The sequence below is a fragment of the Pleuronectes platessa genome, chromosome 17 (genome assembly GCF_947347685.1).
Source record: "Pleuronectes platessa chromosome 17, fPlePla1.1, whole genome shotgun sequence".
Taxonomy (NCBI): domain Eukaryota; kingdom Metazoa; phylum Chordata; class Actinopteri; order Pleuronectiformes; family Pleuronectidae; genus Pleuronectes; species Pleuronectes platessa.
The window spans coordinates 15,186,166-15,201,808 of NC_070642.1; the positions used below are offsets into that span (position 1 = coordinate 15,186,166).

At 41.9% G+C, this 15,643-nt stretch overlaps 1 protein-coding gene across 1 annotated transcript in view; it reads left to right on the forward strand.

The window, feature by feature from the left end:
• fig4a (FIG4 phosphoinositide 5-phosphatase a) overlaps positions 1-14,272 on the forward strand; it is a 35,937-nt gene extending 21,665 nt beyond the window's left edge. Inside the window, exons 18-24 of the mRNA XM_053445665.1 lie at positions 1,146-1,204; positions 1,314-1,461; positions 1,687-1,770; positions 2,733-2,931; positions 7,157-7,239; positions 9,463-9,537; positions 13,378-14,272. Coding sequence (XP_053301640.1) covers positions 1,146-1,204; positions 1,314-1,461; positions 1,687-1,770; positions 2,733-2,931; positions 7,157-7,239; positions 9,463-9,537; positions 13,378-13,555 — 826 coding nt within the window. The 3' untranslated portion in view covers positions 13,556-14,272. The remainder of the gene's footprint in view (positions 1-1,145; positions 1,205-1,313; positions 1,462-1,686; positions 1,771-2,732; positions 2,932-7,156; positions 7,240-9,462; positions 9,538-13,377) is intronic.
• Positions 14,273-15,643: the final 1,371 nt, after the last annotated feature.

A 15,643-nucleotide genomic window follows, 5' to 3' on the forward strand; every position in this document is an offset into this window, starting at 1 on the left:
GGCGTAAGGTGCCTTGCTCAGGGGCACTTAGACAGTGGGGTAGGGAGAGTCCTCTTGGACTTTTTTGGACAGATCCAGGTGTTGTCCTTCCAGGTATGTTTTTTGGGGGGGTTGTCACTCCGTGGAGTCTTACCAGAGGCCATCCAGTCAGATTTTCTGCCCATAGTCCAATTTTTCTGCCGCTAGTCCACCGCCTCTCCCAAGAGAGTGTGGCAGGTTTTCATGAGACTTGTTGTTATCGAGCCTCCTCATTTGAGCTTTGAGGTCTAATTATGTGAGCTGCAGCCCCGAGGCTTCATGATTTACCAACTCGGCACATTGTCGACTTTAGACTGCAGCACAGCATCTAAGTCATTACGATAATTCATTTTACTCCTAATCAATGGTGTGAACTGGTTTAAACTTGTGATGTCTGCGATGGACAACAGTTGGGTTTTCTCTGTATTATATGTTTGTGCTTATGAGGTCCTTCAAGGAGGTTACGTCGTCACCCTTGTCTTTTGTGTGTTCTTCAGCAGGATTATGCAAAAAGTACTGCAGGCTGCAGGAGTGGGACACATCTAATAAACTGTAATTTTTGCTTTTAGTTGATAGATGAAGCGGTTTTCTCTTCAAACTGATGTTTTTGTGAACCTGTGAAGTGAAAATTGTTGGTCTGTCCTTATCATAATGACTTTTGTATTCCATTATACGTTGTGACCCACAGCAAAGCTCTTGTCATTGTGTGCATGTGTGCGGCGGTGAACTAGTGTGCATGTTGTTTGCTTCCCATGCTAGCATAAAGGCAGACCCACTTTTCTGATACAGGCCACTTGTTTATGGCGCCACAAAGGGCCGAGGTAGCACAACCATTATTCAGAGAAATTAGCATGGGCAGAACTGAATTCAGTTTGGCAGCTACAAACTTAGCATCTGCTCTCAAACTCGCCTAAGCAGCACATTACACATTAAATCATAATCAGTGCGTTCAGACAAATTGCTCATATTGAATAAAAGGATGATGTATTCAGCAGTTTTACCGTAGGTGGCCCAGCCAAGTCAATTTCCATATCTAGGTTATGTGAGGTCCCAGAAGATTCAGATGCAGAATATACATCAGTCAGTGGAAGGTTTTCCAAGATTTTAATGATTTGTCTTATTTCCAGTTACACATTGTGGTGGTCAGAGGGAATCCTGGCCTATCTCCCTGTTCCCTATGATGAAGGTATCTCTTTATTATATGATATCTGCATTTAAATCAACAATATGCATCCATTACCTGAATGATGAGGGATTTTCCGTTAACCTTGTTTTCTTCGCCTGTGTGGATGCAGTCCCCTGTGAGAACAACATGAGGAAAGTCAAAGTGAAGAGGGTGAACCACTATGACGAGAGCACCGACATCTACACCGAGTTCTTCAAACCTTATGAGCTCACCTCCTTTGATGACACCTTCTGCATCGCCATGACCAACTCTGCAAGGTGAATCCAGAACAAAGATGTCACTGGTTAAACTACAAGATGAGACGTGTTTTTACAGCCTATTAAAAGGACTTTATTGCTTAAACAGTGCTAAAATGTGTTTGTCAAGTTGCCCCTTATTTTGTAACACTCACCTAAATAAGGCCGTTCACATTTCTTAGCTTTTATTGCGATGCATGACAAGATGGTAGCTAATGGGGTTCCCTGTATTTTGTGTTCTTAAAGGGAATTTATGCCCAAAACCGTTGGAGTGGATCCAAGCCCATTCACGGTTCGCAAGCCAGAGGAAACAGGGAAATCAGTGCTGGGGTGAGTAGATCTAAGCCCTGTCCAAGTTTGTGATGTGTTTTTGGGGGGGTGTGTAGTGTATGTTCTTTTTTATGTAATAAATCCCGTGTCACTGTGCCCTCATGCACAGTTCGTCATTTGTGCTCCCAGGTAACCAAAAACCACTCATGTCCATTTTTCTGTCTTTGTTTAGAGCACAAAGTGCTGAACTCACGAGCAATCAAGTGTGTGTGTGTCTCAGTTTTTTTAAATACTTCCTCCTGCACACACATATTATAATATGAGCTATTGCTGAACTCGTGCCTGGTTATAACCTCCATGTGCCAGTGGTAGCTACTGCTCAACACCCGACCCACTCAGTGCTCTTTGCTGCTTTGATGTTTCCCTTTAATACATAAATCTTTAGGGATCCGTCTGCTATTATACTGGTGTGTTTTCTTGTATGGAATTACACCTGATATGACTCACTGGCTTTGAACTTCCCCTCATCACGTGTGCTTACACACAAAGAACCATCGATTCATCCATTTTCTTAAAGCCAACTGTCTCGGGCAGGTTACTCTGGCAACATGGTGAGGAGAGAAAACCAAAGTTCTGTCTTTAGTCTCCTTCTGGACGATCACCAGATTCTCTCAGGTCCCTTTAAGTTCGTTCTTTTAGGTTTTCCTTCTCACTGGTTATTCCTGGGCATATACATTTGAAAAACTAGTGCAGTGCCCGTTCTAAACCTGCATGTTTCTTGGCCTGTGGTGAAGCTGTAAAAGTTTATGGTCATTCAAAGGTTTTTCAATATTGAAAAAAAGTCTTGAGCTACGTGAACCACACACAGACAGACAGAGATTTCTGATATATTCCTTTTTTTATCAGCCAATATATCAACTATAAACCACTTTCACATAAATTGAGGGGTTGTATTATTTCTCTCAGACTGAATCGAGGAGCTAATTGTGTTTGATTATCTGTTCATCTCTGGATATTGGCAGCAACAAGAGCAGTAAAGAGGAGACGCTGCTCCAGAGGAAGACCGCAGCCAGCGCACCTCCGCCCCCGAGTGAGGAGGCCATCTCCAGCACATCGGAGGACGACTCCGAGGACGACCGCGACGATGACGGATCCGTGTCCCAGCGCTCTACCCCGATCAAACTGCTGACGGACTCCGGAGAGAGCACACGCACGCAGGAGGTATGAAAATACAAACTGTCTAAATAAATACCAAAAATCCCCGAAAAAGGCTTCAAGGATATAATAAAGAGACAAGTAAAACAAAATGTGTATCCCTTAATAGCCTTATTGTTTGATGTGGTTGGATTATTGCAGGCTGTTAAATGAGATCCTCTAATTAGTCATGGATAGGCAATCTCTTCTGAGGACCTCAGGGAGATGTCATCAAAGTTCAGGCTGATCTTTTGCCACCTGGATGTATTTTTGGCCTCCAGAACATTTTGCATTCTGATTGGAGCATGTCACCCTGATTGTATTATATCCACTTCCTCATCCCCCTGTGTCTTGCTCCAGAAATTAACTCTGTATTTCTACATCAAATAGAAGAGAAGATGTCAATTTTATCAGCCACAGTAATGGGGGTGCAATAGCCGAGGTGGTATTGTTTTTATCCCTTCCTGTCTCTATTTCCTGTCCTTCTGCAACTGGTGATCTATCCATTCTTGCATTCTTACTCATTTCTGTCAGTGTTAACTCCCTTTCACATGCTGGAAAGGTTAGGGTTATATTTAAACGTACCCACTCTTTAAAATAAATGCATGGAAGGCCAAAAGTGCTTCAAGGATCATTCCATACTTCATCACCAGGAGTGTTTCGGATCACATGGCCACTGGCGCATCATATATAACACAACATACACACACAGGCTCTATCGTCACTATGTCCATATCTATTTCACGCCCCAGGTGGACCCGTCGCACATTCTTATTTCCTATTGACCCAGATTTGACACAACAGAGAAGAGAAGTGGCACATTAATCAGCAGGTAGTAGGTCAGTGTGTCAACGGGATGATTCAGAAGCCCAAGGAAACAGCCTCCTCTTGGAATTTGTCGGGTTATAACAAAGGTCTCGGAAGCTTGTATAAGGAAGCCCCCTGTGGAGTGTAAGCTGTTGATTGCAGCAGCCACACTGTTACAATGAGACAGCCATTACTATGACATAAGCAGGATTGAGGTGACTCCCTCTGGCTGTACTTTGCCCTTGTGTCCTAACTTACATGCAAAACGACTGCGATTCGCTTTCAGCTAGTTATCACAGTTTTAACCACCATCGACTAAAATGTAGTGTTTTTATTCAAGAGTGCAGGTTTTCATTTTGTGAGCGTTATTTCTTTATTTCATCTCAATAATCCTCTCACCCCTCCCACTCTCAAATAGTGTGTTTGTCTGCTCTCAGTTCAGTCGCTGCTGGACAGAGCTTCAGTGGGAACAGTGGCAAAAACGTCATCTGCTTTTAGACAGGAAAGTTGGAAAGATCAATTAAAAAAAGGAAATAGGTTCAGAAATGCTGGTCAACAGCGCTTGTGTAGTAGTGATTGATTTGTATACGGGGAAACAAAAGAGCAACTCTGCCTCAGGTAACTGGGAATGCAATTCATAGACCATGAGCGGTGATGGATTGGTTTGAAAATTATTTGAATAAGATGCTTTGAATAACAACGCTCTCAACCACCATCACCAAACCACTGAACGAGGAAATACTTATCTTGGAGGTATTGTGCTTATGCCTCTGGTAGAGATCACCGGGTTGTAGGATTTATTTAAGACTGCATTGAAGCCGCTCTAGTGGCACTAGTTTCCCCTCGGTGCAATAACGTCTATCTTCTCTGACCTCAACTTTGTCTTACACCTTATGAAGACACTTGTATGGAAAAATGATAAAAACGTTTTATATGAGCAGGATTGTGTCCACGGTATAATTCTTCAAAAGCCCTCTTCAGCCAGACGTAAACTGAGAAAAGTGCCTGGACTGAATAAATTTCAATTGTTGATTCCTTCTGGCTCCATCCATCTCTCCCACCTGCTGATTTATGAGGCATTTTCCCGTATGTTTTTCTCTTTGTCTCTCCTTTCGGGGCCTTGAGCAATGAGCTGTTCATGAATATTGTGGGCTGAGCAGTGAGCACACGTGTCGCCTGCACACACTCGCTCTTGTGTGTCTCGTGTTGCTGCCCCTGAGCCTGTCCCTGAGAATGAATTGCCTCGGTAGCAGCGCAACACTAAACTGTTGAAATATTTAAACATCGGACCATCACCGCGTTTGGCCCATGTAATTACACATGCTCATATTTTATATTCTTACCCATGTTTGGACATACGTGTGCATGAAGAGATTTGTGTGGGTGCATTTGTTTTTTCTCTCTCTGCTGTGCTGTGTGCATGTGTGTTCACGCTCACAGCGGCTGATTCTTGGATAGAAAGAAATGCAGTCAGATCAATACACATAAATGTAATGCATAATGTTGAGCGTATTTCTGCCCTGTCAGAAAACAGCCAAGAGAAGGTCCTCGTAGGTTTTGTCTTTGACTTTTTACATCAAATGTTTTAAGGTTATGCACCGTGAAGTTGTTTTTTGTTTCCTTACATACAGTAAATACAAGACATTAGCATTGATACCATAAATGCAGAACAGCACCTCTCGTAAAGCTAATTGTTGATTTACTGCATTAGACTAAAACAGACAGTCCCTTCCGACCAGACTATTATGGATAGAACTTGTGTGTCACATACATTTCGTGATGAAAATGTTCCGTCTGTAGATCTAAATGCAACGTGTCCATGGGTGGCTCACTGACAGTCGACTTCACCGTCTGTAACTGTCTGGTAGAATTCACAAACATTATCGTCATCATTATAGCCCCAAACCTACACATGTAGTAGAGCGTATGATAATCTAAGACAAAACTAAACAGCCCAAGTGCCTCATGGTCAATTAGTTCCACAAGTCAAAATGAAAGTGCCGACCAGATCTGCTCCAAAACTTCTCCCTCCACAAAATGTCATGGAAATGGTAATATTTTATGATTGAGTCAGGAAAATGTCAAAGAAGTAATGACCTCCTTGGCAGAGGTAATAACCTCATTTAGATGTGTCTTGATGAATGAGTATAAATGAGTGAAGGGTTAAATATGATCTGGATCTAGGAAGACTTCAGAATTGTGTTGCCTCAAACTGTGGCAATTCAAGCTCATGTCTATTCTCGTGGACCGAGCTTGAATAAATGCCTTCGCCTCAGCCATCTGGGTCTGCCATCATTAAATCCATCCGGTCACCTCATTTCCACCACATTATTACGACATCACAATCGGAAATGGCCGATGAACAATCGTGATTTAGATCTCACTCCATCAGATTTGTTTATTTATTCAGAATAATGCCCCGGCTGTCGTGAACAGGTCCAATGTCTGCCAAGAAAACACATACAGCACCACCCCCACATGGATCTGAGCTGTTTGCAGGAGATTCCCGTCCTACCGTCAGCATCCTATTCTGAAACTCAGATTCAATATTTACCTGCAAATCCAGTCGCACTTGTTTCAACCTGTTGTTGAACCTTCTGAGAAGGGCTTCCTATTGCACTGAGCTATTTTTATGGGCCATCATCAGCCGGAACAGAATAACAATAAGGATGACGCAGTGGGCAAACATTTTAGCTTTAAATAAACACTATTATTATCTTTATGGACTTGTCTTATTGCGGCTGTTTTCTAAAGAAATAACTTAGATTTTTAGATACTCGATAATATTTTTGTTGATTGTTGTTGTGCGGCATTAGTCTCATCTGTTGAATGCATTTTCTTTGAACGTTTCACATTATGTGCATATACTCTAATGATAGAGTGCTCTTAGTTATTACTTCATCAACCGGCTTGATTCATATTTTTGTTATTATAGACAGTTGATTGATTTATAATCCGATCTAGAGATTTAAAGGTGTATATCCTTCAATAGCTGTTTTTTGGTCTTCATCCATATCAAATGGTTGTTTTCAGTTTAGATTCGGCGAGACACTGAACCCTTGTGAGGTTAAGTCTTTTCTCGAATCTGTGAGGATGAACCGGTCTGACCTTTTTAATCTGATGTATTTATTGTGAGCATTATATCTCCCCAGTCCCCTGGACACTGTGTGCAGAAACCCCAGGAGGGCACTATCCCTGAGCATGAAACCACCTCATCAGACACCAACGATCAAATTACATTCAAAGTTGCTTGAATGACGCTCCTTGGGCCGTCCTAATTTGTGAATCAGTGGTGGGGTGGCGGCTGAACCTGATGACTCCGTGTGACTTTTGAGTTTCTCAGTAAAGGAGGTGGCTGGGAACAAGAAGCTGGACCTGCTGAAGTTAGTCACTTTGTATTAATCGTATTAATCTCGCTCTCACTTTTCCCCTCTGACCTCTGCAGGAGCAGCAGCAGACTGCCAAGGAGCCATATGGACTCAGCCTGGCCAAGTTGCCTACTGAAAAAGACGTCTTCATTTACGAAAGGTAAACACTTTCGAATGGATGATTGGTGTTTACAGCGGCCCTTTAAGTTAGGACGAGTTTCACCAACCAATAATGAAGTAGTAAATGAGTTTGACTCTAGAATACAATTCTAAAGGATGAGAGAGTCAATGAGTTTCTGTAATAACATACAGTTCATCTGACATATTCAATGACATGTATTGAGTCATTGATACGACCGGCCGTCACAATGTAAGACAAAGTAATAATAATAAACTTTATTTAAAGAGCAATTTTCAATGTTACAACACCAGGCAGGTAATGTAAAGTAAGAATAAAACAGTGGAACATGAACATAGAGAAGAAAATCTTTCAAATAATATGATTAAAACTGTTATTTTAATTATTATTATTAATTATTGACTCTTTCACTGTGAGAAAAGTTTCAAGAAGGGTTTTAAAAGAGACTTTGTCGGAGTTTAATGAGCAGTGAATTCCATAATGTGGCGGCTCTCAGAGCAAAGGCTGGGTGGCCCTTTGTCGTGAGCTGAACCCTGAGATCAAACAGCAGGGCTCCATCTACACATGGTGGATGATAGGGAACGTCCCAGGTCCATACATCTGAAAGACATTTTGCTGCAATGATTAAATGTCTTTGGATTTGGAGGTTTATCAAAAGCATTGGACAAATCTGGATATTGGTGATGGAGCTCGATGAGAAGTTGATGAGTCACTGGAGTCGTTACAATTCATTCTTCAGGGAACTTGAATGATGTCAACGTGTCTCACACCTGTCGACTGGAGCTGGTTTGTTTGTTAGGACACTTTTTGTCTGTCTTGATTGTTTCACGTGTGAAGGAAACGCCTCCAAACTGTAAGAGCTCCAGTCTCATTTTCAGGCTGCCTCTGCCTATCTGAGGAAGTTCTTTCCTTTTTTGATTTTTATTGACGATGCACCCTGAGCCCAGGACCGAGCGGGGAGGAACAGGCAGTCTGTGTCAGCAGCCCCCTCAGGGGAATATGACGGGGACATTGTCAACTCTACCCTGCTGTGTGCGTCGCACTTCTGACCTCACTGCTCTCTGTCCACTCCTTCCCTTCCCTCACCCCTGAATTTCATTTTATCTCCATCTCTTCTGATCCGTCCTGTCCTTTCTCCCTGAACGCTCCCGACCATGATGATGAGCCGCAGTGAATGGCCCCCATCAGGCTCTGAAACCGAACACCAGTGTCTGCTCTCTGGATATGAACTGCACATTTGATGCAGTATGATGCCTTTGATGATACTTTAATAGCTTCTTTTTTTCCTCCTAACAGATGAAAACTGTTCCACTCTGTTATTTCGGTCGTGTCTCTAAAGCTATTTGTACCATTTGTAGAATAACGAGAGAACTTCGTATTTTAGTAAACGCATGTATGACTTCATGCATTACATCAAACATGACATGAATCCTTGTCTGGTCCATTTATTTGAAAGTGCCCAGCCACTGTATGTTCTGTGAAGGAAAAGTTTTAGTTGATCAGTGAATTTTTGTTCTTAACTGTTGTCCGAAGAGGTAAAAAATTGCAAGAAAAATAAGCTAACTTAAGACAAAAGCCAGACAAAGTAAACATAATTATGTGATTTAGAAATGTTCTTTTCCTCTCTTTTTTTATGCCTTTAAATTATCTTGTTACCCCTCAGACTTGTGTCTGATTTTTACTTTCCAAAAATATCTATTTTGACTTCTAGAGTGTCTTTAAAGCAAAGACGTGAGAAGAAGCTTTTTGATTAAAAGCTTGTTTTCCCAGCAACTTATATTTCTTATATCCTTGTCACATGTGCCTTTAATAACAGGCACGGCTTTGAGGTTTGATTGAAGCAGGGGGAGATCATGACAAGAAACAAATCCAAATTGCAGTGAAGGATTTTGTTCACTTACTCGTACACATAATGGAAATGAAACGGCATTCATTATTGAGGTTGGACTTTGGATCGGCTCCAGTGATGCTGGCTGCAGCCATAGCTCCTCTAATCAGTGCATTAATATTAAAAATCATAAGCAGGAGCCAGAGGGGAACTCTTCACTCTTGCATGTTATTGTTTCATTGCAGAAGAAAACAACGACAGACGGGGAGGTTTGAGATTTGAAATGATGTGTTTGGAGTTTTCAGCGGACATGTGAAGCTCATCTCCGAGTGCTAGAATCAGAGATGATGACCATATTTAAACGGTGCCTCAGAGAGAAGTGACACTGTTTTCTTCTTCTTCCTTTTTTTCTGCAGTTTCGCACGTCTGGGCGAGAGCCAGCACAAAGTGGAGAGAACTGAACAAATAAACCTGGCAAACATCGTCTGCTTGTGAGTACAACACGTTCACCCAAACACACGAAGATAAAAAAACTAAAACATATGCAACCCAAACCCTTGGTTGGGCTAATAATCCGACCTCTTTTAAATACCACTCAATGTTTCCTGCAGCCTTGGGACGAGTGAGCACAGTTGCTGGGTCTAAGTGTCTCTAGGGAGGCGTCTCGCTGTGCACAGTTTAATCTTCATGTCTCACAAACAGCCACTCTGGTTATCCGTATTTCCTCGTCAGTCCACTCATCGCCCTGCTGCTCGCTGCAGCCGTGACCCAGCGATCACAGACTTTCTCCTCGGCCAAATCAAAAATCCAGCCACACGTTGGAAGGCAATGTGCAGCCATAACGACGCCCGGGCAGTTTCCCTCCTTCTCTGCAGCTCCGACTTGCACTGGTGCACTCGAACAGAACATTTCAGAGACGAGATGCCTCATCGAGATTTCTATTAACGTGCGTTGTTTCGAATTCTTTATTTCTCCTCTGTGCACGTCCACAGCTCTGCAAGGACACAAATTAATATCACATCAAACATATCACAGAGAATAGATGATCTGTTGTAAACGGCAATAAGACACTGACTGATATGGCAGTTTCTACACATTGTAGAAAAGGCCAGAGCAGAGTTTTGCACCGATCCATTATTGCAAACCGTCGTACTGTACCGGACCCATGATCAAGAATCTTCTCCCAGTTTGGACCCGTTAACCAACATATGTTCTGTGACCCGACCCATCAACCCGTGAATAAACACATCTGCTACATACTCAGTCACTCGCATCAAATGGGTTTTGGTTGTTGAGTTGTGTTCTCTGCAAAGTATCTGTCAAATTGTTTACACAACTTTTTCTGCGGATCCCCGACCTGGTGCAGGACTCGAGAAGAGCGAACAAACCAAAGAAGTAAAATCAGTGTGAATAACTTGTGGTTCACTTTGTGCTGTTTCCCTCTTTGTGGATCCTTCAACAAGGACATTCTGTTCAACAGTAGAGTACCAGTCACTCCGCACTTGCTCCTCCATAAAAATACAACCATCCCATTAAAGGCAAATAGCCAACTGAACACCACTCTGAACAGATGAAAATTTCTTAAGCGATGTCTTTTGATGCAGACAGAGTCGAGAGGACAACAGGAAACAACAAGTGGTTGTTTCATTGTTTTTCTCTAGAAATGGATCCAGGTCACTTGTCAGTGTTTTCAGTTCATCTGGGGTCAACAGAACTGGAAGTTGATGGAAGGTGAATAAAAGAAATTCACTCTTAACCAGGATTGTTAGTGGGCCGTGATCATGTTTGTCCTTTTCTGGAAAGGTGCCAAAGCTAAGTGTTCAGAGGACGAAGGATTGAACGTTGAAATGAGTTGGTGAAAAGGTGGGAGAAGGTTCAAATCAATGAAAACACGATTCAGTCCCTTAGGAAACTGAGTGTCAGAATAATGTTAAATATAAGGATATAAGGAAAATATATTTGGCTTTTTAATCAAGACATATGTTTTAGACCTTTAGTCTTTCATTGAGAGGACAGTGCAAGTGTGAAATAGTGAGAGAGACTAGGAGACAAGCTGCAGAGGGGCCGGGTCGGAATCGAACCTGTGGCCCCTGCAGTAGAACTCAAGCCTCTGTAGCCGACATATAAAAATTGCATAAAAAAATAAGTACTTCTGATTCAACATGGCTTTTCAAATCTCACAGAAAAGGTGACCAACACATTGATATTGTCTTTTGTGTGCGAGTGAGCCCTCAGCCAGCCGGGAATCACAACACCTCTTCATCCCTGTTCAGTCTGCATCTCCCCTCGTCCGCCTGTGTCTTCACCTCCAATCACTCTGCGCTGGATGAATGGACTAATGAATGGCCAATCCGGGTGCAGGAGGGGCGGCTGGTGTTGCGCAACAGTGCCATTGTGAGGAGGGGGTTACAGAACCTCAAACACGTTTTCCCTATCAGGAGCTTCTTGTCTTCTCACCTCCCTCTGCCGTGTGGCTCTGTTCACCCGCGGTGCAAAGGCACAGTGATTGGTGGAGATGGAATCAAAGGATATGACTCATTAGCCAGGATTTTTTTTCCCCTCTCTTTGAATTATTATAAAATTTAAAGTAGCAGAACCACATTCACGGTTTTAATACGTTTTAAGTATTTCGCCCACTTTTTTAAAATTGTGCATAAATTATGAGCGATTTTTATACATTTTAGACTCGTAATACCTTCAGAATAAATTTGGCATGAGTTTAAAGTGAAATTATGCTGATATTATGCATTTGAAAATATGTAAGTAATAGTTCTTGATTTAGAATGTCTCAAAACAACTAGACGAATACATGTTATATATTTTGTGGACTAAATGCTTCCAACCGTGTTCAAACCCAGTGAAATCCGTAATTTTAATCAAGCTATCAGAACTTTTCATTGTGGTCGTCTTTTATTAACGTCACATCAGCTCTACTTGTAGCTCTGTCCATCGGTTATTCATAATGGATCATGATGAAGTTGTTTGCTCAGTACGTGAATAAAACTTTAGTACATCGCCTCAGTTAGATTTTCATCAGAACACAAAAAACGCCGTGGTACCCAGCTTACATGCATATGACGCCATTTTCTCCAAACTGAAAAGGTTATTGTGACGCTGTAGGAAAACATGTTGGGAGCTGTGGGATCTCCCTGCTCCTCTCCAGCACGGCTCACATCACTCGACATGTCGACAGGGTGTGATGATACTCTGTGAGAGCTGCTGAGATCTCAGCTGTGTGTGAAGAGCCACCTCAAGTCAACACACAGCGAGACTTGTGTGTTTAACAGACATCGTAGCATCGCCCACTGAACATTTGAAACACATAAGATGAATATAAAGAGAGTTAATACTCTGAGTTAATATTCTTTCTTTAATTGATTTAATTAACTCCTTTTAAAACATTTGAAACAAAATTTAGAATTGAACACATTCTAATTTCTCAACTATCTCTGATATATATTTTCTTTTCATGGTTTTGGTTGAAACCATTTCATGAAAAACTACCATTTTTAAATCATCATAATATTTTTATTGTATTTTCTATTTACATGCAAAAGATCATCTGAATGCCGTTCGTTTCCATATAAATATAATTAGATTGAATATTTAGTTGAGCACTTCAATATGACTTAAAAAAGTTAACAACTATAGTACTTGGAAGCCTCAAAGTTGGCTTCTATCCACTTAAGTTTATGCATATTTCGAGTGGAAACACGGAACATTTTCCCAAGTCCTCATTCTACATCCTATCTGAAGCTTTACCTGCTGCTGCTTTCGGCCTCCTGGTTGCCCCTACCCCTCGGGTTCACATCAGGTGCTTGGACCCCAATAAATACCGGCTTTAATATACATATTCAAAGACTGCATGAGGACGCTTGCTTGAGTTCATAATAATCCTAAAGTCTCCTTGGTGCAGCACAGCCTCCGTTGTGCCGATCATCAAGGGGAGCATTTGTTATGCGGCCATGTGTGTGAGCAGCATGTCACTGGGGCCTCAGCTGCTGTTGAACTGGTGGACTGATGCATTACCAGACACGATGATGCACCCTGAAGATGATGAGACATTTACAGTGTAGTTCCGGCCAAAATATGAGTAATTCTGCTGTAAAGGCCTCATCGCTGCTGTCCTCTCATTGTTTCCATCACCAGCCCTCCTAATGCCCCGCCCTCTCCGGCTCAGGTTCACAAGATGCTGGTCCGATAAAGCGTTAGGTTGGATTTTCCATGTGAAAATGAAACTTTCTCTACCATCGGTCTGAGTTTTCTCAAATTAATTCACCAATATATCCACCATTTGAAACACGCCCTTCCCGTCTCCCTTTTCTCACCAGGGAGCCGGTGTCCTGCTTCGAGGAGGACAGCATCTACGGAGTTTCCCCCCCGCAGGTCGACCGAGACAGCCGAGATGTGTTCGACAGCCACGTGCTGACGGGTCAGGGCCAGGTGAGGGCGCTGTGCAGGGACGACATGTTGATGTACAGGGAGTACGTCAAGAACAGATACATGTGAGATGTGGCCCTCCGTCACTGACGCGTGACTCTGGACTGTTGTTGTTGTTTCAATGAAAAGCAATATATTTTTTCTTTTTGCCTAATTTACCCACGTTTTTTTTTTTTTCTGTTGAGAAATGCTTAAATTCAGTAGCGAACCAGCCATAACAAACCGCCTCTACGGTGCTTTTTATTTGTTTATCTGTTCTTGTAAATGACATTTTTAATTCCCAATCTTTTATGAAAGTTGATAGGTGCCGTGTTTTTCAAAAATGTGAATAGCTTTGTCTCAGTATTTTTGAATCTTACATTTATTTCTCCCGCTATAAGATGCTTCTTTAAAATCCGCCTTTCTCATTTTGTCACTTTTTGAAATGTTTTTTTAAAAGTCCTGACAGGAATGTACGTTTCTTTTTTCCTTTCTTTTAATTGGTCAGTAACTGTCTTAGAAGTCACACATGAAATACTACATTCTGCTCATTTAATATTTAAGGTCAGTCGAGTCTTATTTTGAACGTTTGATTCAACCTGACTTGTTGCTTCATCATCAGACAAAACTCATGATACCCTATGTGTATATGTATATATATATTTTGGGTTTTATTATGAAAATACTCATTCTCAAACATTCTCGGTTTACAGTACTGCTCTCTGATTTCTTTTTTTTGTGTCAATGTATTTCCAAGATGTCAGCCTCTTATTGTGTGTACATCTAAATTAAACATTTATTTATTAACATGTTGTGATAGATTTGAATGCTGTTGCCTCTACACGGTCATTGTTTCCCTCTTTTCTTTCTGGACATTCTTTATATTTGAGGCCGTGTTGTTCTTTGGATCTTTTGTACGCGATCTGACCACTGCTCTCCTTCTTTGCCTCGTGAGCCTGGGGGGGGGGCAGGCAGCCGGTGTTAGAGGAGAGCTGCTTCAGCATGTGATGTTTCAAGAGTGGCAGAAAGAAAACTACAAACATGTTTCCTTATTTCCTTATGTGTATTGATGCCTGGTCAGGCCACAAGAGAGAAATATGGATTCACCCGCCTGCTCTTCCTTATCATTCTTCTCCGGATGCTTACATTGGATTCTGTGGCTCAGGAGGGAGAGAGGGTCGTCCACTTAGCAGAATGTTGGTGGTTTGATCCCTGGCATCTCAAGTCTGCGAGTGTCCTCGAGCAAGAAAGCAAGATGAAACTTCTTATGATCCCCAGTCTGGTGAAGATTCTTCTTTTCCCCAAACACATTGTTTTATTCAAGCTTGTGAGGATAAGCAGGTGATTCCTTGAAGAAACTTTGTTTTTTCAGCAAAAAAGCAACAACTCTTGTTTCCACTGGGTTATATCACAGAGTCATGTTTAATGAGTAAAATCAGGATGAAAAAACGATTGTACCAGACTCATATTTTAAGTAAAGGACGTCAGATACACAGAGTTTTGGCTTGAAATGTCAGAAATACAAATTCCCCCAGGGCAGCGCCAACCTGCAAACAGTTGTCTCACTACAATATCTTCAAATTTAGCACGAGTTAAACCCACTGTTGTATTTACTCGTGGTACTTGATGTAAATTTGATCTAAACACATGGTGACTTCTTGGAGGAGCGTGAGCTGCTTTTCTCGGTTGTTTCATCCCCACATTCCCATAAAACGACACCAAGGACCTAACCAGTGTTCCCAGTAGAGTCTTTTAAATCCAGCTCCGGTGGGACGAGATAATCCCCTTTAGAAGACAAGTCGCTGGGTTTCCAAACACTGAGGGTCTCTTTTCTAAAGAAATGTTTGAATCCATCACCTGTGGTTCATTACTTGACTCATTCGAGTCAGGCCTTTCGACAGTAGCAGGTTCTTTGTTGTAATTATCATATAATGGAGGTCATGCTGACAGTGAGGCAGTAGCAGGTACAGTGGGTCGGACACGTTTATCAGATTATGGGACCGTTTCTTCTGTGACTCATACTCAAGGGATCTAATCATTTTGTGTTCCAGGAGTGTGTGTGAAGTGTCGAAGTGTAGCTGAGTGATTACGAGTACTTCTCTTATAAGAAGTAGGTGAACTTTGTGAGTAAACTGAGGATGTAAATCTTAGATCTAACTCATTATCTACCACCCCCCA